Source organism: Dipteris shenzhenensis, chromosome 10 (genome assembly GCF_047967505.1).
Source record: "Dipteris shenzhenensis isolate YYH24624 ecotype China chromosome 10, Dip_SZ_1.0, whole genome shotgun sequence".
NCBI classification, from domain to species: domain Eukaryota; kingdom Viridiplantae; phylum Streptophyta; class Polypodiopsida; order Gleicheniales; family Dipteridaceae; genus Dipteris; species Dipteris shenzhenensis.
The window spans coordinates 5,224,902-5,252,653 of record NC_141605.1 but is presented as its reverse complement, the minus strand read 5'-3'; the positions used below and the strand labels follow the sequence as shown (position 1 = coordinate 5,252,653).

Sequence of the window (27,752 nt, the reverse complement as noted above, 5' to 3'; positions counted from 1 at the left end):
AATTAAGAAGAAGCTAAGATCTTATAGAAAGGGGGCTACAACTCAAAAAACTTAAGCTAAAACGATAAAACTCAATCAAGCCATGTAGAAGGCGATGATTGTTGCTGCTGTCTCCTTGTCCATGGGTGCCCCACCTGCAAGATCAATTTATGGCTTTGCCATCACAAGCTCCAAGAATTTGGATCTCCTTTTTGGAATTTATTGGAGATTTTATAGATTGATCAATGTTGCTTTGTGGCAAGGCATCTATATTTATTTTAATTTTTAAAAATGAACAAAGCTACTGCTAGGCTACCAAAAATAGCAATCATCGTTGCTCTGGCCACAATCCCAAAAAGAGATGAGAATTGCAAAAAAGGGGCATACCCTATGCCATTTATGGCAAAAACCTAAAAACCATACAAACTTAGGTCACTACGATAGGAGCCTACAAGAGAATATTTCTTGCCTACGTAAAGGGCCTTGGTCAGTTCAAATATAATATGAGCCATATGATTGAAGAATTTTTAGGAGGACAATGTGCGTGGCCTATTTGTGGCAAATAGATTCCATTGCACAGCCCATTTTTGGCAACCAAATTCTGCAACCAAGTAGTTTGTACAATTGGAACACGTAACTGGAGTTACTCTCGCTAACTCCCCATGGCCCTCCACTTGGGCAAATGGGTAGTGGTCAACCATTTTTGGGTCAAAAAGTGCCCAAAAGATGTCTCATAGTTGTCAGCCTCTTGCCATTGGCCGAGCACTTTCCATCTCAAAAAGGCCTCCCCCGGTCCATTTCCCTATACAATCACTCCCAAATCCACAAGAAAAAATTTAAGAAAACCCACTATTGCATCCTATCATAACAACTTGTACTCGTTGATTGAACCTATTGCAAATTCTCTCAATTGCACACATGTTGCCAACACATTACCAAAGTGGACAGGAACCCACAAGTATCCCCCAATATGACCAACTTCCAATTAGTCCCAATAAAAAGCTGCCCCATCAAGCCAATATTCCTAACATATCCTGCACAATTCTCCCACATGAAGGGCAACATGGAGACCACTTGGACATCCTTCCCCTCAAGTGTAACCATTTATGCATGGCATAACTTTCTATAGGAAAAAAGTAGCTTTCCCTAACTGACAGCCTGTGCAAATATCAATAGTTCTCTATTCCCACCACTTATGCAACGTTTTGAGTTTCCACTTGTCATCTATTTATAAATAAGGACTGATCTACCATCAATTTTTGATATGCTACCCTTGTTGTAATCTTCTTATGCCCAGTTTCCATTGATTCACAACTATAATCTGTGTGCTGACCCTCAGGTACATTATTCAACACCCCATCTATCAAACCCACCAATCTATCATACAAATCATGATGGTCTCTCAATGCCAGTATAGACCTCTAGCAAGCCCTCCTACTATCCCACAAATGTAGCCAAGTCCTCATGCTCTTCCTATGCACTATTGCCAGAGCATTACCGTGTAGCATGACCACCTAGATCCACTAGATTTCTTCATGTAAGCTCAAATCTCCACACCAGCCTAATCTTCCTTTCCAAAACATTAAATTGCCACATGCTTTCCATGCATCAACAATCCTAGGAACAAGATATGATATGACTATCTTAATTGAAAACCAAGAGCATAGTCTATCATAGTAGGACAATTCTCTCCATATACCAACTCCTTTCCCCTTCACATTTTCCAAAAACCACTTCACACATTCCACCCACAATGCCTGACACTCAAACAAGTGAAGAATCCACTTACAGACTAAAGCAATTTTCCTATTATCAATATCAAAAATTCCCAAACATCCATAAGATTTTGAAACTTTCATTGCATCCCATGGGATGTAGTGCCACATGAATTTCTTTTTGTCCTCATCCCAAATAAAAGCTCTCAAGATTTTTTCTACTTCAAGGCAATAATTCCTTTTAAACTTCTAAATAGTAGCCAAATTTTTAGTAGCAAGTGATAGCACGTGCTTCACTACTAGAACTCAGGTATTCCAATGAATAGTAATGCCATGACACATCCTCACGTCTGCTATAGCATCTCTTTGAGCCAATCAGACCTTTGACTCAGTGAAATGCCCACACCAAGCAGTGCCCCAAGATACCAAATGACAAATCCCCGATCAAACTCATTATTGGCAATTCATTAAGCTAGCCTGACCCAACCCTAGGATCACATATGAGGGAAAAAGTATTTCCAAACTACACAGTGAGCCAAACACCACACAAAACTTTTGCAACACTACACATAAATTCTCCACACTTTCCCTTAACTTCATGGATAACTCCACCATATCATCTACGACAATTGCGAGCACACCTAATCTTCTTGAAGGCCAACATAACTCCCTTTATTAACCCCTCCTCGACTCTTTTTTTTAAATCAAATGAGTCAATAGCACTATGCATAATGTAAGCAATAGGGGTGCCAAGCCTAGTTGACCTATGCAAACTCGAACCTTCCCATGGCCCCACCATTGATACAAAACACATCAGAAGCATTACCAAATAGGGACCCCACCATTTTGCAAAAACCAGTACCAAAACCCAACCTCTCCAACTAGCCAAAATAAAATCCCACCTCACCTTGCATATGCCTAATGAAAGTTGAATGCTAATAAGATACATCTTTGCCCTATTGCAGAACCAAAATTCAATGAAAAAGAGACATCGAGTATATTCTAAAATGTCCCTTGATTTTATGAAGCCATTCTTCTCCCTATCAACCGATTTCATGCAAATCCCTCTTATTGTATAAGCAAGTGCCTTAGCAATAATTTTTGAAAAGTATTTAACGTGGATATCAGTCTTCGATCCCTCACTTCATTCAATTCTACCTTTTAGGAAACATTCAACTCTACCTTTTAGGAAAAAATTTAATGAAACCCACATTCAAATCCTTAAATAAATCACCCTTTTGCATAGTAGCATTTGCCATTTCAGCAAATTTATGCTTTAACAAATTCCAAAGTGCCACATAGAACTTAGTAGTCAAACCATTCGGTCGAGAAGACTTGTTGTTGTCCAAACAATCTAAAGTGTCCCAAAGCTCTTCCTCTAAAAAAACATTCTCTCAAGCCCAACTCTTTGACTACCTAAGATTCTGGGCTATAGCTCCATCAACACTTCACTCACCAGCTATTCCAATTCCACATTTTTTGCCCTGCTAGACCAACTAGCCAATTCCCTTTATATACTTCTACAGTATGCCAAAACTCAGAAACGATATTACCTTGAGCATCCACAACTCTATATGTAGATTCCATGACATTCTTCTTCTTAACCAATTGAAAAAATAAATTTGACAGGAAATCCCCCAAGGACAACCATAGCAGCTAGCTTTGAATCCTAGCTACTCGACTTTCTCCAATTCCTTCACTCCTCCACCTCCACAAGGAAGGTTAAAACATAAGGATCCATCAGAGTTAGATCCAAGTCCACCCTTAAATTCCTCCTACAATCAACATATAAATGATTAAGGCATTTCTTCTTAGCTCAAATATCAGCATCCTACCTTTTAGAAATTTGGAGCATTGATCTTATGGCCTTATCCCATCTCTAGCATGGCTCAACCACACTGGTCAATTTAGCCCCCATACCCTCCTAACCTCCTCATAGAATCCTTCCTTAGATAGTAGCTTTTCATTGAACTTACAAAGGACATAAAATGATCTTCCCACCTCCCTAGAATAAAAAACGACCACCCTACAGGCATGTGATCCGAGCTCCTAGTATTAAGAAGCACTCGATCCCCCATAGGGTCACAAAGCCATGAGCCTTCCTTAGAAATATATAAAATCCACCAATTCTAATAGCCTTGAAATCAATGCCCTTTCTCCTATTATTCCAAGAAAAACCATCCAATGCCTAAGGATCCAAGTCAATATTATAGTGAATCAAGCCATTATCTAAACAAGGCTCTTCCCAAGCTTCTGATTCCAAGAAAAAGAACCATCTAATAGTATGAGATCTATCCTCATTAAATTCAATCGCGTTCCAATCCCCCCTAAGTACCCAACTATTCCAAAAATCCTCTCATTCAAGTCTCTCCAACAATTCCCACAAACTCGAGCATCATTGGATGCATAAATGCAAACTACATTGAGCTGAAATCTAGAAAATATTATGGATACAACCAAGAACTAGCCACTAGAATCTTGAAACAATCCTTTGCCCCCCATTGGCCTCTTCAGGAGCACTACAACCCCAATTTTCCTCTTATTGTTGCACAATTGATGTGACAAACATGCAAAAAACTATGAAAGTGACTATAAGGATCTTCATCATCATCAGTAGAGAGTTAACAAATACATAACATAAAATCTGATCGAAAGCTAGCCACACGCCCTCATTTGGGCCACACTTCACCTCCCTAACTTTCCAAGACACCAACGAGAGTGCTTGTTTGTGCTTCCCCGCCCAATCATTGTGCCAATGCTTTATACACATCATGAATGAAATTGAAATGGTTTTATTTTCCACTTCATTCATTCCTTGTTATGTTCTTAAGCCCTTTAGACATTTATTTGATACTGACTTGTTCAAAATGCCCTCCTCTAATGGTTTCTTATTCTACAACTTCTCTTCAAGCAACTGCTTTTTGTGATTGGCATTAGGGAGCTCTTTGTTCCATTACCAACCCTGGGAGATAGAATCGAATTCATTACAAAGATTTGAGGCACACCTTCACACTGACTGAATTATTTCAGACTTTCTTCAAGTGCATTAGGCATTGATACCACCATGGCCACCTTTTTATCTTGTTTCTCAACCTATACTAACTTTTTTTTATGATTCTTCAACCATGTCATCCAGAGCATGCAGCTTCCCACCCATCTACTTTTCCACAATCCTCAACTAATTTTCCACATCATGCAACTTCTCATCACCAAAAACACCCTAAGGATATTTTGATCCACTTTCATGTCACCTAATAGAACACTCGGGTGCCTTCACATAGTTTCCCATGACTTGCATGTCACTTGATTTGAGCTAGGATTGTAAAAATCCTTTAGTTGTTTATCAAACCCTTCATCCATCTTATCCCCACTAGTGAGCTTTGTATTCTCATCCCAAATGGGTCCACTCCTAGCAAAATGGCTCTTTTTTTTATACAAGTTACAAGAATCAAGAAAAGGACCAAAACTAACCTTCTAAGTGACCACCATATCATTTGGCAATTGTGCAACACCAAAATCTTAGGTTTGTTGTCCATGATCCCACAAAATCCAAATGTGTTTGGTGCCAAACTCTTTCCTTGTCTCGCAACAAAAGAATGAGCAATACCCTTAACAATAAACAAGACACCCTCTCAAGTAAATTTCTCATTCATTTGTACTTTATTTTCTATATATGTGACAAGAGAGAGAGAGAGAGAGGAGGGGGCGGGAAAAACAACTCTTAGGTATTTTAAAATCAAACCACCACCCCCCCCAAACACACACTAACACATAAAAAGGATTTCATCATCTCAATTGATAATAGAAAGAATGTGTGTATGTGCATGTGCTAAAGTGCATTTTGGAAAAGAGTGCATAAATTTAAAAAAATTCACTTAGCCACCTATGAAACCCCCTTCCACAACACACACTAGCACATACACAAAGAGAAATCTAACATAGTCTTGAATTCGTTTAATATGTGTGTGTGTGTGTGTGCGTGTGCATACCTGCACATACATGTACGCACATGTGCATGCATACATGTGTGTGATGGGGGAGGGGGTGCGTGCTTTTTTTAAAAAAAAATGAAAAGTGCTTGGTTGCCTATGTGTAAGCCGATGAGCATTTCTACAAGATGGCAATGTCGTCCTACAAAAATGCAAGCTGGGATAGGCAAGTGAATGCTTTTTATTTAAAAAAACATGAATTCCCCCTCCCACAACACAACCACCACACACACACACACACACAAAGATATGACACAACCATGAAATTTTTTTGATTATGTATTTTTGTATGTGTGTGTGTTGGGGAAGGGGGTTACATGATTTGGGAAAGAGATGTGTGTGTGTGTGTGTGTGTGTGTGTGTGCACACGCGCATGTGCGCTGGGGAAGGGGGATACATAATTTTGGAAAACAGGAAGAAAATCATGTATCCCCCTTCCCCAACACACACACACATGCGCGTGCACATGCACACAAGCACGCATGCACTCACACACATGCGCACGTGCACACACATGCACTCTCTGTGTGTGCACATGCATGCTTTTACAAAAAAGTGTGTGTGTGTGTGTGTCACAGTCTGGATAAACGTGAGGGGGTTGAGAATGATCCAAGGACACTCTTCCAAGAGCTTAATCCATAAACCCTAAGGAACTATTTTGTACCCCTTGGCATTTGTGTGGTTATTGGTAATTTTATCCAAGGCAAAGTGGAATCTTTATGATTTTCATGGTAGGCACCCTAGCCGAAGTTTTGCATTTCCTAGCCACGCATGAAGCCACATGGCAAGTTAGGCCATGGATTTGAATTGTTTTACTAGACCATGTTTTTAGTTCTCTTGAATACTAGGGATTTTTTAATGGCTTTTGGTGATTGCTTGCTTAATATAGGCGTAGGATCTTACAATCATAGATTTCATAGCTTTTGGCCTTTTTGTTCTTGCTTTAATGCTTTGATTGTACTTGGGGACTCTGTTTGTCAGGGCTCAAGGCCCCATTACCATCCTCAAGGAATTGGAACACACAATCTTAGTACATGCTATGCACTTAGATTTGATGAAGTTTTGCCCTTGGTCTAATTTATAATTGCTAAACTACTTAGAAATTTGCTAGTCTTTTATTAAAAGTAGAGCTTGGACAAGTCCTAGCAACAAGCATCACTTTTATTGAAGAGGGGACTTTGCATACCTACCATCCATCCAACAAGAAAAATGATAAGAACCATATTTTAACTTAGTTGGAAAGACAAGAGTCATAAACACCCCTCCCTTGTTATCTAGATTGCAATAAAAAGGGCTTAATCATAAACTTAAACAACTCAATGTAGAATTACTAGAGCAATTGTGGAATGGCGTGAAACCAAATTGGGTTTAATAAGGGGGGGTGTTAAAAAATTAATCAAAGTGCTAAAAATTATTTAATTTGGATTAAACCTTATGAGTGTTGAGTAGCATGGAGAAACTATAAGTGAGATTTGGGCTTTAGGTATAGAGGGTAGTTTTGGGAATCTTTAAACAAAGAATTGGTAAGGGGGTGAGATTTGAAGTCATGAGAAAGAAAAAAGGTACATAGGATGTGAACAATAGTCAAATAAATGAGATGAAAATTTAAAAATAGAAGTGATAACTACTATGATGGGGTAAGTTTTAGAAGCAAGAAGGAAAAATAAGCTTTAAAAAATGAGGAAGAAAGTTGATAAATGGATTTTTAAAGAACATTTAAAGAAAGAGACTTAAAGGAAGGATAAGGAAGAAATAACGTTAGAATGAAACACTGATAAGAAAAGTACGAGAAAAAGAGAGGGGTGTGTTACATCTTTAGAAGAGGAGAACATTAAAAGAAGGGGTATTTTTTAACAACATTGAAGATTTGATGGGCAGGAGAGTTTCTAGAAGTCCAAGCATGTGTAGAGATGGACAGGTAGATGAAACTTGTGAGAATGGAATTCATTGGAGAGCCGTCTTCATCTTCTCCATCATTTGGCATCGATGAGGGCAAGAGCTCCATCAACCTCTACAAAGAGGACTTTGAAAAAAAAGATGGAGAAATAACATTAACTTACAACCTCTAAAAAGAGGACTTTGCAAGTTAAGGTTATTTTACCAATTCTTTTGATTAATTCTTCTTAAATTGATGATTTCTTATTAAAACTAATGATTGAATTTGTTAATTCCTCTTTTGAGAGTGGTAAGTTAATTCTATTTACCTAACCTCAAGATTGTAAGTTAATGTTATTTTACCTAACCTCAAGATTGTAAGTTAATGTTATTTTACCAATTCTTTTGATTTAATCTTCTTAAACTAATGATTTGAATTTTTGTGGTTGTCAGGATACCATCAAAATCAACAATCTTGGGATGCATCATGGGGTTTCATCATTACATGCAGTTGTTCTAGAGGCAAACCCTAGTGTGCATTCATATTAGAGTCCTCACAAAAAGGAGGAATTATTAAAGTGTAAGGCACTTATCCCTCGTGCTTTAGCTCTAATAGTGCATAAATTTATTTTGGTGAGACTAGATGTGGCACTATTGGCCTTTGTAAGAAGACTTGTAGGAAGAATTCTCAGAGCTATTGCTATGGGTTAGTGTTTACGATGCCATGCAAATTGTGGATATATTGACATAGCCCGTCATCTTGGCACCCATCAGGAACAAGGCAATCTAATCCAAAAGATTGCAAAGGCAAAGAAAGCAAATATTATGTAAATAGAAATCAACATGTATTGGTATATAGTGCAAACAATGTATACATATATAGAAAATCATATACTCTTTTCAATGCATCTCAAGATGGTGTTAATTGCATTGTACTTTGAAACATGGTTTTTACACTTGTAATTTTCAGATCAGATTTGCCACATCTTTTCTTGTGCTTGCTAGATTTTTGGAAGTGCATCAAGCTTTATTCTCAAGACTATTGCTGAGATTGAAAATGGCAGAACTAGCTTGAGAAAAAGACAAATATACTAGGTACTATAATAGATGCGCACATCTTGTGCAACTAGGTTCATTTTGGAGAAATGTGGAGAGAATCAAAGATGTTGTAGAGCCATTTTTTCTTTTCTAGGGATGGTTGATGCGGATACCTTTGTTACAGGTAAAGTGTACTGGAAAATGTTGGAAGAAATATGATAGGGAAAAGAATCCGTGCACTTAATACAAAGGGAAAAGCAACTCATCTTGCAATTGGCTGATAAGAGATGGAGACAAATGCACACCCCTTTGCATGGAGATAGTTTTGCAATACATCCACAAGATCAAATGCATGCCCAATCACAAAATCAAAAAATCATAACCAACTTTCTAAAGGTTAGTTAAAACTTGCTTCCAGGAAAAAAATACAAATTAGCCTGGGGGGGTAACTCTTCATAAACCCCATATAGCATGTGCAAGAAAGAATGTATTGATAATACTCCTAATCTTACATTTTCTCATGCAATTGATAAACCCCCTCTTGCATGTATGCATTTTTTCAATCTTGAAATTTAGACACCCCTCCATAAATGTACACATATGAATTACATGATGTGCTATTTTATAAATCCCCTCATGCATTTAAATAGCATGCAAATCCCCCATTTAGAAAAACACCCTCTGTGCAATAACGTGCTATGTTACATGTTTTTTGAGTGACCCCCTCGGGTAAATTAGCCTATTAGTAAGGAGTAAAGTACACGAAACATGAAAGTTCATTTGGAGACTCTTCGCATCTTGATGCTATAAAGATGATCGACTCTTAGCACCTTGATGCTATTAAGATGACTGATGCACCTACTTGGTGGAAGGAATATGATGGAGAGACATTAGATTTATAGCATGTTGCAACACGTGTGCTCTCTTTTGTTGCATCACCTAGTGCATGCAAGAAAAATTGGACTGCATAGAATTTTATTCATACCAAGAGACGCAATTGATTAAAACCATCAAAAGAAAATAACCTAGTTTATTGCTTTGGAAATCTACGATTGTTGAAAGGGCTCTATGTTGTAGTTAGTACAGCAAGTAGGTCCAATGCACCAAGAATGCTGGACAATGATTAACTGCGTAAGTTGTTGCTCTGAGGGTGCCTTCAATGAAGAAGAGGATGAGCTAGAGCTACTAAGTGAGAATAGTGAAGTCAATGAGACCGACGATATCGTAGGTGTATTAGCCACGACATAGAATATTATATGATGCATGTGAGGGGATGGATATGAGAATATGTTAAGTTACTGAAGATTGTGCATGCTCATATCCATCTTGTCTCCTAAGATACCTTGAAGCTCATGTTATCCTTTGCAAAAAAGTATTTTGTAAATTCTTTTGTGGCAAACATGCAAATTTTAATTTTGGTGCATGACTTTTAGCATTGATTATCATTATTAAAAGTGTCTTGCATAAGATGTCTTTAGCTAGTTTCCCATCTTCCTTTTATTTTTAAAATAAAGATTTAGCTAATTTCATTGCATTGTCATGCTATTTTACAAGAGTTCAAGGTTCACAAGTGCTCATTGTTTGATTGAGAGGCATAGAATTAGTAACAGTGCCTTGTGACTAAGACTTTGCTATCTTGAAATAGTGCTTTGTGTGATTGAGACTTTGTACATGATTTATACCAATTTTTCTTACAAAATTTTGATCTGTTGTGACTGATGAATCTTTAAGTGTGTTAACCAATTGTGGACACGTGTAATTTCTGTTGATAGGAGTGCACGAGGGATAATATCTGTTCACTCAAGTCGCTAAACATTATCCCATGTGCATGCTTGTCATCAGGGTTTACAAATGTTCACCACTACGCAAGACTTGTCCGTCATCATATAAAAAATGCCGCACTGAAGACTGGTTAGGGATGGTGTAAATTAGCTTTGGAAAGAATAAAGTCTCAGTCTCATAGCACTATTATTAAACATGTGTCACACAAAGCAATCCACAAATCTGACAAAGGATCCACTTGAAAAATGGTCTCTTTATTTCAAGATGATGTTTGCAACATTGCATATGATCAACACTTGTCTAAAACAAAAAATAGAACGTCACAATACAACTTTTCAAAAGATGATGTTTTAAAAATAACATATGATTCAACATATGTCTACAACCAAAAAGTAAATATCACAATACAATTTTTTGAAAGATGATATTTTCAAAATAATGTTTACAAAATATGTATCAAGGCTTGAAGGACTAGGTCCCACATCTATAGTTCCTTGCGTGCTTGGTGCATCTTGCTATCTAAATTATTCCATTGTGTGAAATTCAACAATTTAAATGCGTAGTCCGTGTCTATGTCTCCAAACATGGTTTAGTGTTGAGTGAGTTCAGCCTCTAGCCTTTGATTATGCAATCGTAGAGTTTCGATCTCTTCAACTTGGGATGCAATTTGATTTTGCAATTCTTCTACAGCAACACTCTATTGACAAAGGAGTCAGGCGGATCAACCAAAATATTGTGTGCTTGTAGAGTCAACATGTGAGGCCTTAGTGACATTAGCTCTATATTCTTGGTCCTTGCTCTCTTGCGCTCAACCTGTCATCTCTTTCATGTTCCTAATAGTTATCTTTCTTCTCCCAATCGACACTCTAGGGCATTATGTCATAAACATACACTAGTTGAATAATAATATGGGAATTTGTTGATTATTCAGCATGTTTCCTTCCACCTCTATGAATTATTAGAGTAGGATATGAGCTAAAGTTTATTGTCTCAAGCCTACAAGCTTTGCTTGTTGTGAGTACTTGTTTCTTGCATGTGCTCACTCAAGATTGCTTATGCCTCAACATGATTCAGCTGCTCAACCAAATCGGCCTTTGAGGCACAAAGCCTATTGGTGGGTTTGGAATGTCTTGGGGGGCTTCATCCGTTAAAACATTGTCTGCCTTTGTGCTCAGTTTATAATCCTAAAAATATGTAAGACACTTTATTGCATCAAGAATGCACTTAACTATTTAAAAATATCATTAACAATGTGGCACGACATTTAGGAGATACAAGACAATGCAACATTTTAAAATATCATTATCAATAAGCAATATTCAATCACCTATAAGAATCTGAGTGAGCTGTAGTCCACATCTTGGTGTAATATAAAAAATACTATAAAACTTGGATGGTTGGAGGATGATTGCTTGGTTTTGCAAACTTTCCACGTTTGGCTAGTCATCATAGCCTACTTAACAGAACTTTTGTTGGACCAATATAAGTAAAGGTGGTCATATCTTGATCTATTTGACCAAGACATCATCGACTCTCTAGAACAAAGTGGTGCACATATTGATCTCCGGATCCATTAGAGAAGAGATTTGGAAATCGTTCATGTAGAACCATCACTCCATGCTCTGCCATGGTCTTCATGAGATCTTGCATGCTGCTTTCTCCATTATTAAAATTGGTCTCAATGACGTCCTGGTTGACATTAATTATTAAGAATTTCACATTCTCGTTCTTCAAAACGTTCTTCTAAGATCAAGTGAGATTCGGATGCTCAACCTTCCTCTTCTCAACCGTGTGAGTGATATAATATGCAACGATAAAGCTACAACACAAAATTCATTAGATTCAATGCCAGTAGCAATGACAAGTAAATATGCAAGCAATTTCATGAATTTACAATCTCATAGATTGATGCACACTACTCTCGCATGAGTCGAGTGTCAGCGTAGGACATGGACAACCCAAACTCTAATCAAATCAACATTTCTATTGAAATAGTAATACACATCTCTCAAGAGAGATGATTACGAGTCTGTAACTTTAAAAACTAGTTACGAAGCTTTTTAAATGTTTAGCACAAATTGATTGCTTATGCAAACACATCAAAGACTAAACTCAAATTGCAACACACAACCATTGAAAGACAATTGATGCTAGCAGGCTAAGAGTTTATGCAAACATTAAAATCAAACATCTCTAAATATTGCATCACACAACTCTCAAGAGAGAGATGAGTCCTTGATTAAGTGTTTATGCAAACATATCTTAATGTTAGACTTAGACTATATCACACAACTCTCAAGACAGAGATGAGTTCCAAACTAAGCATTTATGCAAACATAACTAAATATTAAACTTATATTGTATCAGACGACTCTCAACAAAGAGATGAGTACCTGACTAAGTGTTTATGCAAACAAAAAGAAATATTAAATTTAGATTGCATCACGTAATTCTCAATAGAGAGATATTTAAAAAAAACAAAATCTTACAAAATTGACCTATACAAACTCAGGTCAGTGTAAGATGATTGGCAAGCAAGCAGGCACGCAAGTTGTATTTGTATGAATAAAGAAAATGCACAATGTTATGTTTTCTTATACTACTTTTATTCGTACGAATAAAAGCAGCCTATCCATATGAATAAGCTATTCGTACAAATAAGGGTTTATTAGTATAAATAAAGTATTTGTATGAATGAAATAAAATAATCTACCCAATTTATTTTAATTCATAAAGAACACATTTTAAAGTGTTTTCTTTTAACGAAACAAATTTCAGACAAATTAATGCAAATTAGGTTCCAAGCACAAATTGAAAATGTCCTAGTGATACAATATTTACATGTCCCAAGAACTAATTTAGGGAGTGCACACATGCCAAAGTCAAATTTTCTGCCAACTCGTTATTTATGCAAACCCATATACATTCAACTTGGCTATGGTTATATCTACTACAACAATACCCTCATAACTTTCGAATTCACACCTCTACTTCAATACTTATGTGTAGAAATATTTGATATAAGTTAGCAAATGTTTGCAACAGCATTTAAACACTACTTACAAAAGCCAACTTGATTTATCTTTCACACAAATACCTTGTACACGATCATCTGCTGAGACAAGGAGTTTTATGCCACATATGTCATGTCCTCTAATCCATCTTCACCTGTAACACACACTTACATACAATTCTTCATAGAGACATTGAAATACATCTAATTCATTTTAGCACCATCATGCCTTCACATAGGTTTGGATACAATTGTCAATACAAAAATAATAATGTGCTCCAAAAATTTATGCAGAAAATTTTGTAGAGATACCGTAACCACAAGACATATGTAGACATACAAAGGATTAGTTTATGATGCACACTGATGTTTGGATTAATGTGTGATGTTACACCTGCAAGATGGTACTGTAGTTGTGGGGGCTTGTGGGATGGAGGAGTGAATGAAGTGAGGGCACTGGTCAAAAAAATCAACAATGGTCAAAATTATATGCATCAATAAGGTTGTCTTTATCGTGGAGTGGAGCCCGATTATGGAGTTGCTTGACGCCTCCAACACAATTGACAAGCATCAGTTCGCATTATATATCCTCAAGCATCAAGCTAACCAAAAAAAATGGGCAGGAACCGGACAACTGATGGTCAACTCCAATAAGCTCACGACATTGGCAACCAAGTAGCCAAACAAGTAGTGCATAAGCAAAACACCACCTTTCTATCAAACATGCTAAACAGTCGTCGCTGCTTCAATAGGCTATCCAACAAAAGAAGTAAAGTGACCGAAAGTGCCGCTTGCAAACACAACAAGATACAGATGGAGCACGTTGAAGCAATTGTGCTGGAAGTAAGAAAGAGAGGAATGATGTTGAGTAGACACCATCTGCAAAAGATTAGAGCAAAGATGAGCAACTAGAAGTATGGGAAGGAATAGGGATGGAGAGGTCTCTCTTCATATAGAAGGATCTCTCCACTAATTGCTAACACAAAACGTAGAGAATTAATCATGAAAAATCGAGGCAAAATTGATGCTACTTGAAAACACAAATTTCAAGTGAAAAGGGCTTAATAGGGACCCCTAGTTAACGTTTTGCGAGATAATTAATTTGTTTGTCTGTTTTTTGGGGCCGGGAGGATCAATTAACGTAAGCTCTCAAGCACTTATTTTTCCATGTGCATGGTAATTAACATAAGCAACGGCAGTGGCTTCTTTGAGAACCCACCGAATCTAGAATTTTCTACACCTTGGCCTCTAGGTATAAGAGGAAGAGGGGGGGGGGGGGGGGAGAGTATCAACAGGGGGGTTGTGAAGCCCTCCCCAATACAAGGAGGAAGGAGGGAAGAAGGGGGAGAGAGGAGTGGGAAGGAGGGAGGAGGGAGCAAGCGAAAGGAGGGGAGGAAGAGTGGGAAGGAAGAAGGAACAAGAGGAAGGAGGAAGCGAGAGCAAGGGAGGATGAAGGAGAAGCGAGCGGAGGAGGACAACAGGAGGAGATAGCAAGCCGATGGGAGGAGAAAGCAGGGTATTAATTCGATAGGAAATGGACAGGCGAGGGGTTGAGCGGAGGAGGGGCGACGAGAGGGGGAGGAGGAGGGGGTCATTCATAGATTAGGTTAATTTTAATTAGATAAGATTAATCGTAAATACATTAGGTTAATTGATTTATAAAGGGAGTGAGAGAGAGCTAATTAATACAAAAAGTAGGAGCGAATAGACGAATAAGGGGCTTAAAATGTGGTATTTCTCCATTCTATGAACCATGTCAATAGACCGCAAACACGAGACATGTAAACTTGAAGTTTAATACTTGGTATTCAATTAACACAACTTTAGAAAGGCATGTGCATGCGTGCGTGCGTGTGTATGTGTGTTAAAATAAAGCCCTTTTTCAAGGAAAAACCTTTTTTAAAAAGTAATTCAAAAGTAAATAACCCCCCACCCCTCTCTCTCTCTCTCTCTCTCTCTCTCTCTCTCTCTCTCTCTAGGTGTGTGTGTGTGTCTTAAAAACAAAAAATGTAGGAAACTAAAGCGATATTCAAAATTTGAGGAGAGCCTTTATTACAAAAACAACATTTAAATAGGCACTAAAACAAACATAAGGAGAAGAGAGCAATAGGAGAGAGAGAGAGAGAGAGAGAGAAGGGGGAGGGGGGGGGCTTTGCAAATACCATTGTCTTTTTCAAAATCAAAGATAGGCCCAATCTACAAATTTATAACTGCATGTGGCTAGACTTTATGGTGAGATGCTTCTATTCAAGTTTGGCTTTCAAGGTAATCAAAACTACATGATATACCATTCTATCTCTATCATTCTTACTATGTGCTCAAATTTTCTAAAAAAAGCATTGGAGCATCTTGCATTTATTTATTGCCAACAAGAATTTACCAATCTTTTGTCAACAATGACACATTTCTCAAATTGGCTTGAAGCATTCGAGCGTCTTGCATTTATTAATTGCCCAAAAGGAATTTACCAATCCTTTGTCAATTAAATATTGCACCTTTTGATCCTACCTCCTTTTGTTATAGTCTAACATATTTCTTAGACTAGTCTATTGCTTCATTACATATGAAAAATCGCATTTTGACATAAGATATATTAGAAGAGCCTAGTGCTTTTGCCGAGGATAAAGTGATAAAGAATTCACAAACACAAAACCTCCTTGAGGAAAATGGTTATAGATTGTTATAGTCTAACATATTTCTTAGACTAGTCTATTGCTTCATTACATATGAAAAAATATGCTTCATTACATATGAAAAAATCACATTATGACATAAGCTATACCAGAAGAGCCGAGTGCTTTTGCCAAGGATAAAGCGATAAAGAATTCACAAACACAAAACCTATTAACAGAATTGAATTTCTAATTGAGCATACAAATCCACCTAGACTAAGATTACAAAACACTTCCCACCAGCTCTGTGAAGATAGTTAATAACTACTGGTTAATGCATCAAATAATAACCTGGCCAAGATGGACTCTAAACCATGGACAGACAATGGAGTTGGTCTATGTAAAAGGCATCAATGCATATGACCCGAATCTGACCAAAATGGCTTCAAGTCTAGGCTAGAATTGAGGGACTAGGATATCTCCATGAATATTTCATTGCTTATTTCCATCCCTTTTATAATTCACTACATTCTGATGTGAGGTATCATGATAACCGTGATGGATGGAAGAAGAATGGGAAATGCTCTGGAAGATGGGAAACATTCGTGCAACAATGCTCCAAAGAATGGTTGTTATCCAAAAGCTGGAAGGGAACCCTCAAATTTTCCTACTTAGGGAGGAATGAGAAAAAAGGCGACTCCATTGGATGTCTCGATCACAAAACTCACAGAATGGGAAATGCTCTGGAAGATGGGAAACATTCGTGCAACAATGCTCCAAAGAATGGTTGTTATCCAAAAGCCGGGAGGGAACCCTCAAATTTTCCTACTTAAGAATAATGAGAAGGAAAAAGGCGACTCCATTGGATGTCTCGATCACAAAACTCACAAGATTGTACGTGGAATTTTGCTACAATTTATTCACTCTCCTATTTTTCAAACAAGTAATTGACAAATCGCTCTCAAGTTAGCTATTACAAGACTACCCATCTGGTAACCCTACATAAGACACACTGAGCAACCTTTCACAAGATGGCATTCTGCAAGTAGAAAGTTGTCAGATTGCAGAGGAATCTATGAAGAACCTTGAGTTGGAGCTATGCACAAACCTGTGCCCATGGGCACGTCTCCGGACACAAACAAGGACAGGCAGAAATATGTATTGAACAGCATGAATTGATGTTTCTTTTGACATCAATGAGCAGGCTAACTGTAGCATTTCTAAGCCCTATGCATGACTGTTTGAGACCTATCTTTTGATCAGGTCACGGCAATCACATATCCCAGACTGGACATTGATCACAAGTTTTTTGGATACAGAGTTTTCTGGATTCGTCTCCTTATGTTCCAAAGGGAAACAAGAACCCTGCAAGCTCCACAAATTCTATGTTACAGAGTTATATTAGTGCAACTGCTTCCACAATGTACTCCATTTCGTTCAAACTCCATGATGTAATTGTACATTTCATTCCAACAGTCAACTGTGACCTATGCAGCCATCTCAATGCGACTGACATGAAGAAAAACACAAATATGTTCCAAGCATTAAGAAATCTCTCAAACAGAAAGATCCTACTATTCAAGAGTAATATATTGCTCTCCAAAAACAAGCCATCCCTTACCAACTTTGTCAATACAATACTATCAGTTCTTCCAAGCCACCTAGAGCCCAATACAAGATACTCTGCAGCAAGTTTGAAAACCAATAGAATTACTGTACAGCATAGTTTGCTGTCTCCCAAGAAGGCCTGCAAATGAGACTAATGCAATGTCAGCACAATCACTGAAAACCTCCTGAAGGCCAACAGCATTAAGAAACGTGAGCAGGAAGGTAATTTCAGAGGGATTGCACCTTAAACCCTATGGACTTTCTTCAATTACAACAGCCTACATCTTCTGGAGTCTGCTCTCGGCACAATGACATGAAACTGAGTGCTGAGAAACTGCACTGAAAAGAATTCGAATTTTCACTTCGAAGAGAGCCCAGAAAATCACCAGCAGCATCACAAGCAGCCAATTTTTTCTGTAGACCCAGTTGCACGTCAGAAATCTGTGTACAAGAAAGAATGCGAGTCACACTAACTGATTCCGGAGAAGCCCTTTGGCTTGCAAATGGCAAGTAGGTTTTCATTTGAGGGAATAGAATGTAGCAGAATTACATATAAAAAGCGCTGTTAGGTGGCACTGGTCCAGACCCTGGCATTGGTATTGATTGAGGTTGGCCAAAAGGCTGTACATGATGGGGAGGTGGATGACCAAAATGAAAGCTCGAACCTGCAGTAGATACAAGATCTGCAGGCTCACCGGAGTGTATAGACTGTGGAGGGGGTGGCATTCCTGAAGGCCCATATGAAGAGTTACCCTGATAAGGAAAAAACCCTCCTGGGGAGGCAGTTGATCCTAATGGGGGGGGTGGAGGCCCATACATGGAACTTGGGATAGGGCCACCTACAGGTAAACTTGACATGATCCCAGCACCTGATCCTGGAGTTGCCACTGGTGAGTCGTATTCCCAGCCTTGCAATTGAGCCTGTCCTGCCACCATGTCAATTGATGGTGGGCGCACACCGAGCAGTTGAGTTCCAGCATAGTTTGCAGCAGCAGGAAGGCCTCCTGGTGTAGGTACCATAGCTGGAGCTGCAGAAGGCTGCGGGCCGAGAATTGATGGTTGACTTTGAGGAGTGGGACTGGTGTAATCCCTGCTCCGATCATTGTTAGCCTGACCCCACAGCAATATTAGCAGTTCAGAGAATCATCCATCCACAACTACTCTATCCTGTAGACGGAACAACTCAAACCAAAAAAATGATACCTTTACGTTGAGATCAGTATGGCGAGAATACGAAAGATGGAGTTTACAATAACCACCTTCATATATGCAGTGACCTTCCAAGGCTTCTTTTGCAGTGACTGCAGTAGTAGCATCTGTGAAAGGGGAAAACACACACACACACAGATATGACGTTAAAAATAAAAATCTCGTGTCGCTAAGAAGAGCTACGCACATATCACAGCCCCACCCAAGTAAATTTTAGAACATTTACCAGCGAATTGAATTAATGCTTGTAGTCCAGCATTTTTCTCAAACATTGCTATCTTTTGTACCGTGCCAAAGGCAGAGAAAACCTGCAGAGCACCAGGATTGTGATCAGAGTCATATAAAAATAAGATCATACAATATGTCATTGAAAACCCAGTAGTTAGAAACTGAAGAACCCAATTGGTGCACAATATAGTGTGAGGAAAAGCGCAAGGTGATATGTTGTGCATTATCAGTTATCTTGCATGCTTGTGATGCATAATTGTGCATGCTGATGCATGCATAAGGTATGGAAGAAACCAAGATAACGGACAACTCCGTAATAGTTAAACAATAATGTGGACAAAGAAAGTAAAGGTAATATTGCACATCGTCATTTATCAACTTCCATAATGGTGAATCATAATTGTTCATGCAGAAGTTATCATAGATAAGGACAACTTGGTAATAGTTAAGATACCATAATGTGCAAATCTAGTTATAAGTGAATATATGGAAGTAATTTTTAATCCTGTAAAATGTATGTGTAGTCAAATTGCAGATCAAGAAGCATGCAATCGTACGTGACAACAAATACATATACATACTAGAGAGCCAGATATAGAGCAGGAGGTTTTTTGCAGGTTGCGTAGACAAAGTAAAGGGCGGCCATATCACAAGGCATAGAAGGGAGGCAGGAAATAGGTCGCACTTTTGAACATAGGGTAAGAAATAGGCCAATCTGTGGCTGCCCTTCTGAATATAGGGTGGTTTCTATGGCCACCCTTTTGACCATAGGGCGGTCTTGATGCGCGCTGTTTCATTTCCTTTGGACTTCCGAAAACAGTACACAAGTGTCAAGATTCACGCTAATGCAGAAGCGCAATTTAGCTAAATTACTCAGAATTTCAAATAGCCATTATTTTGAGATGAACACCCACACATATATCATTCAAATTTCACACAAAGGTCACAAAGAGAAGAGTCCAACACCCGATGGCATGTGAATGAGACACACCCCCTACCTCAGCTAATCCCAAGTATATTTCTTTGTTACAGTGATGCTAAGCTTCAATTACAATAGTAATGCAAACCCTCGGACAGAACCTGGGGTAACCTAGAAATCCTAAGACATGAATAAGTAGTTCAAAGTTTATACAATGATCTCCTCGATGAATGAAAAATGGGAGAAATCAACACATCAAACTGTAGAAAAAACCTGAAAAGTGATTTCTAATTTCTTATTTTCTAATTGTAATATTTGATTTGTTATTCTACGTTACAATAGTTTTTAGGGTTATTTTAATCCTTTAATTAGGTCTCTTAAAAATTTGACCAGGCTTTCCTAAGACCAGACAAAGATTGGGGGGGGGGGACAAAAGAACTCGACCAAGAGATGCCACCATCTGCTCAACAGAACTATTGAACGACGTACGCAAATTTGAAAAATCGACCCACACAGAGCATTCATCGGATAGAAATTCGTCCATGCCAAATGAAGAACCCCACAGAATGACCAGGATTGTGGCTGCAGAAAAAGGGAATGTCCTACCCACCACTTCATCCCACAGAGCCTCGGACGCAAACTTGACCATGAAAAAACCCTACCCCATACACCTAGCCGAAAAGGAGGGATAAAGACAACAGCTCTTCCAACTCTTTTAAAGAAGGCATCCGACCCATGAAAAAGAAATACACCCCACCCTTAGCCAAGCGGGTAAGCTTGGACTTGATAGAATCCAACTCAAGCTTACACACCACACGATGCTTTCTCCCCGTCTCAAACCACGGCTTCTTGGAAGTCTCCCTCGACCTTCTGAGAGCTTCCACTTGCACAAGCTTTTTGGCATCGTCACCACCCAAGTCCGAAAAACCGCCAAAGAATTTCTTAGCCAAAACATCAACAATGGCACCCCTTTCGGTATTATTTAATCCAAGGAAAACAAAGATTACACATGGACTGCAATAGCTCTTGCACCTAGAACATTCCACCACCCATTGGCCAACATGACCCATGCATAGACCTTGTGTTCATTCTTCTTACCAAGCCTATACTATGCTGGTCACTGCTTTGCTCAATCCCTGGCAGATGGCATTTATCTCTGCCCAACCATAGGCAAACAGCTCGAAAACTCATACCAGCAGCCTCACTTAGCCACACAATGTTCCATAGCTGCAACTAGTGCCCACAAGGACATCCATCTGGTCAAGCAGAGAAATTAATCATAATTACACAGCCAGCATCAAAGGACGTGCCCATGTGCATCCCTTTCTGGGCCAACCAAGCCTATCTGCCTTGTACTTGCACGCTGCCCAAGGTTACAACCAGCCTGCTCATACACATCTGTACAACAGCGTGTGCTCTCCGTTCACTAACCCGTGAGCAGTCCGTACACAGCAAGTGCACCATACGTCTACTTATTCCGTACACACGAGCGTAGGTGACCGTACCACAGCCTGTACACAGCTCGTACACCCGTACTAGGCAATCCGTACACAATGCGTGATCTCCCGTACTGTCAGCTGTTGGATTCTAGGCACCAGTCTGTACTTATTCCGAATGGCCGTACGGCCACAAGCCTGCTCCTTCTCCCATCCGTTCACCTTCATACTTGGTCAATCCCTGGCAGATGGCATTTATCTCTGCCCAACCATAGGCAAACAGCTCGAAAACTCATACCAGCAGCCTCACTTAGCCACACAATGTTCCATAGCTGCAACTAGTGTCCACAAGGACATCCATCCGGTCAAGCAGAGAAATTAATTATAATTACACAGCCAGCATCAAAGGACGTGCCCGTGTGCATCCCTTTCTGGGCCAACCAAGCTTCGAAATGCTCAGCCAGCTTTAAATGAAGCACTGAACATAAACAGTGTCCCAAGATGTGCACACAGCCCGAGGTGAGCACCAGCCTATCTGCCTTGTACTTGCACGCTGCCCAAGGTTACAACCAGCCTGCTCATACACATCTGTACAACAGCGTGTGCTCTCCATTCACTAGCCCGTGAGCAGTCCGTACACAGCAAGTGCACCATACGTCTACTTATTCCGTACACACGAGCGTAGGTGACCGTACCACAGCCCATACACAGCTCGTACACCCGTACTAGGCAATCCGTACCCAATGCGTGATCTCCCATACTATCGCTGTTGGATTCTAGGTACCAATCTGTACTTATTCCGAACGGCCATACAGTCACAAGCCTGCTCCTTCTCCCATCCGTTCACCTTCATACTTGGTCAGCCAACTAGCAGCCGTACATGCTTCTGTACAGCTAGATCGGCAGGTCCTGTGAGGCCTCTGTATGTAGATCAGCTTCAGCCTGCGCCAAAACTCGATCCCCATCCCTGCCTCGACCAGGTGCTTCCTTTGTTTTTCCCACCTAAGGCCTTCCTTTCCAAAAAGGTCTGCATGGGCCTGCCACGTGGCAGCCCACACCTTCATTTGCCCCCAAGGGCTTCAATTTGCCCCTAGGCCCTCTCTAGTGGGACCTTTTTAAAGACCCCACCAATGACCAACTTGTACTTCTAAGGTTCTTTGGGCCCCTCTTGGTCCTAGACCCCTCATTTGCCCCCAAGGCACAATTCCCTAGGGAGAAACTAGCACACCCACGTCCCATGGCCTTGCCAACTTGATTCCCAGGGTCGGGCCCACATGGAAGTACAAAACTCACACCCTCGTGACAATTCCCTAATCAGTGCATCTGTCGAAGCACTTCACATTTTGCCAAAATTGTCCAAACGAGGGGCCAATACCATACCGAAGGGGATGTGCAACCATCGAAGGAGGTGGTGGATCAGGTGGTACAGGCTCCTAGAGATGGGGCACCGTTTGAAGACGATGTTGCAGTCAAAACAGACTCAAAGGCGGTTTTGGAGACCCCCCCTCAAAAAAAAGGGCAACGAGGAAGCATGGAAGGTGGTTGGAAAAAAAGGCAGGGTTAAAGGGGTGGTGCATGAGATCCCTCAGGATAGTCCTTCCATGGAGGGCACTCCTCATATACAATTGTGTGCTGGCCCATTTTCCTAAACCTACAAAAAAGGAGCTCAGCTGTACTTGCATGATCAATACAACTCCGATTCTATCCTATGACTGTTTAGTACTTTCAAGCATCAGCCTACTAGCTGTACATGCGAGGACAAAATCTAGCATCAAGCTAGCCAGCCGTCACTTCCCATGCCCTCTCCCTCCCTCTTCTATTTCTGCTAATCTTGCTATCTAGTATCTCAGTTTACCCTAAACTCGTTACTGCTGACAGACTTTAGTAGGAGTCCAGCTTCAAAATGCTTGGGTAAGGTTTAACTTCGAGACAGCTACAGACGGGAGACCCTGGAAGGACCACATCGTGCACCCCTTTCTCTCATTGTACTCACATTGTGATGTGACGCTCTGCCTGCTGTACTTCAGGCTCGGCCTTCCAATACCAACTGTGTACTCAGTCTCTCTTTACTCACTTTCTCTTCCTCCTCCCTCTCCTTCCCCCTTTTAATTCCCTTCCCTCCCCAATTCCAAAACTGGCCCTACCCCTCTTCTGCAGGAACTCAGAAGGAGACCTGACAACTTGATATTACAAAAATACAAAAGATAAACAGAGATTACATGTAAAGCAACATACCGTATGTAACACATCGATGGTCACTGCGTACTGCATGTTCTCTATAGATGCAAGGAGTACATTGCTTTCAGGCTCTTTCTTCTTTCCATCTGGTCCCACGCCAAACTAACAGACAGAAAAACCAACCTCAGATGTGACAGAATGATTTAAGCTGTGATCATGCAATCATGACGCTGGGAGAAGCATTCATTTGGAATTTGCAACAGTCAAATAATGGTCAATTACCCCCATTTATTCCCAACCTTCACCTCATGAACACAAACAAAACATGCACACGTCATCTATCAACATAGATGTTAAGCCATCTTGTTTCACCTGCCCATTGCCGTCAATAGCCGATGGTGCCACAGGTAAAAACGGATTCGTGTAATCCCTGCAATGAAAAATATTGAAGGATTTTCAAATATGTCCAAAAGACCAAAAAGCATAGACAATCTTTAAAGCGAGATAGGATTCCCTCCAAGAAACCCTAGTTCACCCTACCATATGCTTTATCAGAGTCGAGAAAAAGAATGGCCAAGGGCTGATGGCTTTCCTTGGCCCATTCAATTACTTGTCAAAATGAGAAATTATTATAAAAAATGCTCCTGCCCTGTATGACACCAGTTTGTCATGTATGAGGTCACATAGGAGTGGCTAGAGTCTAATTAGGGCTTACTGCATTGGACAGGATTTTATAGGCAATGTCAAGGAGGGTGATGGGCCTCCATTAAGAGATGAGGGTCCTATCCACCCCCCTTTGGGGGAGAGATGATTAGATCCTCTAAGAGAGAGGGGGCATGACATCGCAGTCCAGATCTCCTCGAAGGTAAGGTAAGAAGAAAAGAACAAAGGAAAAAATAGAGAATAGAAGACAAGACACCGGGGGGGGGGGGGGGCGGGAGAGAGAGAGAGAGTTTATTACTGTATACAAAAGACCGAAGGGCCTATGAGACTGAAAAAAACCCAAATACAATAAAAGCTAAGGGGTGGGACGACTAAGCAGCACCCAGGTCCAAGACTGATGTCTGATACGAGGAAGTAAATACATCGCCCTGCCATTCAAGAAAAAGAATCCCAAGGTGTGAGAGATTGAGAGAGAGAGAGAGAGAGAGAGAGAGAGAGAGAGAGAGAGAGAGAGAGAGAGAGAGAGAGAGGGGGGGGGGGCGGGGCACATGATACAAATCCAAACTGAAAACAAACCTAATAAGTAGCGCAGCAACTCTTATGTTCTAGTTGCTATCCAAACATACGTCTTCTTCAGCACTTGAGATCTATCCATGAGTTCTCAAAATCACATTCAAAATATATGAACAAGGACACACTAAGATGCTGTCTGTCCAAATCACAACCCCTTTTGCCATCAATAGACATGAATGAAGCAGTAACGCCATGAACAAACCAAGATAGCGAACTGCTTTCTGTCTCACCATGTCAAAACCATCCACAGAATCAATCAAATCACTTTTACAGGGAAATAAGCATATTCAGATCTGACGTGGACCAAACAGCTCACAAAAATGGGAGAATAAAAGCTCAGTATTCCAAAATTTCAAGATATCAAAGACCAACAATTGTTACCTGCTCCGATGACTTTGAAACTTCACATTTAAATCAGTGTGTGCTGAGAAAGAAATGCGTAGGTGGCAAAGCCCGATATGATCTGGGAGTAGGTACCTGCATGTAACTCCAAAGGCCTGCTTAATCATGTTTTCACAATTGAATGTGTACGCATGCATATGGCCAGCTAACTCACAGGTTGGAGGATCTCTCGCCAAAAGTTATTACAGAACTCACTGCTAATACCACCCCTAAAGTTGTACTGTAAACAATGACCTTCAGTCAAGCAAATGAAGAGATCAATAAACTTACCTTGGAATACTTCTTCCATCCAGCGCTGATCTTGCTGAGGAAGCTGTAGTGGCATCACTGAATTGAACAAGAGCCTGTATTGCCTCGGCGTCCCACAGGCAAAATACATTAGTCAATGAGTTGTGTCAATCGTGCATACACAAAAGCAAATAAGTATTAAAACTTTTTAAAGCACGGTGTCACCTGAAATCCTGCAGTCTTCTCAAAAGTTGTTATTTTGTAAACAAACCCAAAAGCCGAGAAAACCTGTAAAACAATTGGAAACCTTATGACTGTAATCCTAAACACAACATTCTGGGCTGCAGAGCAAGTACGCAGAAGAATACAGTATCCTTGCATTAGTACCAAAAGCTTTATACCCTATGTCAATAGATTGTAACACCCTCAGAAAAGGGCACAAGGAAGAAAAGCAATTTTGTTTTCACACAACATAGTGAAACATTAACCGAAACAGAATGCAAGCGATCAAAATGCCCTCAAAGATCCTAAACCCATCGTGAAAAAGAAAACCAATCACAGATCCACCACCTCACCCTGCCCAAGTTGGTTTTGAAAAAATGAAATGCATTCCCAAAGACTGCACTAATCTATTCCCACTTGAAATCACTTCAGACACATTGAAAAACATATAAATAATGCATTGGACTCTAGCAAAGCTCATGCGTTGGCGCGGATCCATGAGTGCATTTTCATCTGGTGGGTAAAAGAAAACAAGCAATAAATTAAAAGCACAGAGTTCCTATCTCTACGGCTCCTATCAAAGCTCAGAGGGTTTGGAGAAGAGATGACTGAACATCAACTCGCAACTCTCAAGGAGTAAGGTTAGGAGCAGGAGAAGGGTGAGAGGCAAGGTTAAGCAAAAGGGGACGAAACAAACACACGTGCGCTTTCTCCCATGGAGTAGTCTGCCATCGAAGATGTGTCCGTAACATGGACCTGCTGATCCATGTCAAACACAAGCCAGGCATGAAGTACAACCCTTGCATGTAACTGAAATTCACAAGACAAACTATATCAAAATTTTGAATACTTATTCCAATCTTCCGTGCTGTATGGAATTACAATTGAAGACACGGGCGGGCAACGCTGAGAATAGTTTTACCACTTCATGCGTAAACAGGCTCCCATTTACGCCCGTGTAATTTCAACCCCTAGATCAGTGCGTCGAGGAGAAATTCAGGACTCACCAGGTGCAAAACGTCAATGCTGACATCACCAGCCTCTACTCCCTCAATAGTCACCAACAGGACGTTACCGGGAACGTCTCCAGAACTCTTATTGTTCACGATTTCTTGCCTGTTCGAGTACTGAAGATACACGGTCTTTCCCCGTATCTGAGCGGGCTCTGAAGACGACGCATAATACGAGACCATAGAGATGGCTTGATTTAAATCCACCTGCAAAGCAGATCCGATCAAACAGAACCATAAGCTCTAACAAATATCGCGAAAGCAACGTAACAGGAAACAGATTGTGCTGGCGTCCACGCTTTTGATTACAAAATTCTGTGATGGGAAAGCTCCTGCGACTCCAACCGTCCATCGACAAAACCTATTCAATGAAACTCGATAAGGAGCAAGGAACTTACAAATTCGACGAATGCTTGATTGCGGTTGGGGCCAACCGTGCACTTGGTGTTAACCACTTTCCCGAAGGGCTTACACAATTCGATGAGCTCTTCCTCGCTGCACTCCCATGGCAGATTCCTGAGGTGGAGAACCTTGGAAGGAGGCTGCGTGCACCTGAACTGAGGTTGAGCAGCGGTGGACGCCATGGTGATATGCAAACACAAACCCTACAACCAAAAGCGATTGCAGCTTTGTTATGCCGTTGATGTTTTTTTTTTTTTTTTGGCACCCACTCTTATTAGTCCTTGCATACGTTGTTGCTTAATGCATTATACATAGCCTTTATCACACCCATGAGAAGATGACGACCCTACCACCATCACCTTTTGGATGACTACTCGACATGAACAAGAAGGCAATAGGCAAGAAGGTAAAGTTAAAGCAAATGCTCCAAGACTCAAGATATACATAGCATTGACATCATCCATAAGAGAGTATCCAAGATCCTATAATCACTCCATCAACTTCTTTGATCCTCTCATACCAACGAAAGTCACACCTCATAGCTTATCTCACACTCACACGCATCAAAAGTAACATAGTACACAAATGTACATACATATAAATGACCTTTTTAGGGATCTTCACCACACATACATGTTTGTCGTTATCTTGTTGTACTCCTCAAGCGTTAT

General features: G+C 40.1%; 1 protein-coding gene across 6 annotated transcripts; it reads right to left on the bottom strand.

Annotated features, from left to right (window-relative positions):
- Positions 1-16,964: 16,964 nt before the first annotated feature.
- Positions 16,965-27,448, bottom strand: LOC147897304 (polypyrimidine tract-binding protein homolog 1-like). 6 transcript variants are annotated; one of them, XM_087379979.1, is made up of 12 exons: positions 26,677-26,849; positions 26,371-26,479; positions 25,673-25,735; positions 25,490-25,563; positions 25,199-25,294; positions 23,954-24,011; positions 23,639-23,743; positions 19,047-19,128; positions 18,815-18,927; positions 18,162-18,721; positions 17,855-18,052; positions 16,965-17,750 (listed from the first exon to the last, which is right to left on the bottom strand). In XM_087379979.1, exons 1-11 carry the CDS (start codon positions 26,700-26,702, stop codon positions 17,890-17,892), a joined length of 1,449 nt encoding a protein of 482 aa, XP_087236105.1. In that variant the 5' UTR covers positions 26,703-26,849; the 3' UTR covers positions 16,965-17,750; positions 17,855-17,889. The 6 variants fall into 6 exon arrangements, with proteins under 6 accessions (XP_087236105.1, XP_087236106.1, XP_087236107.1 ...); XM_087379980.1 differs by having other exon boundaries at positions 26,371-26,428; XM_087379981.1 differs by having other exon boundaries at positions 26,371-26,425.
- Between the last annotated feature and the right edge of the window lie 304 nt (positions 27,449-27,752).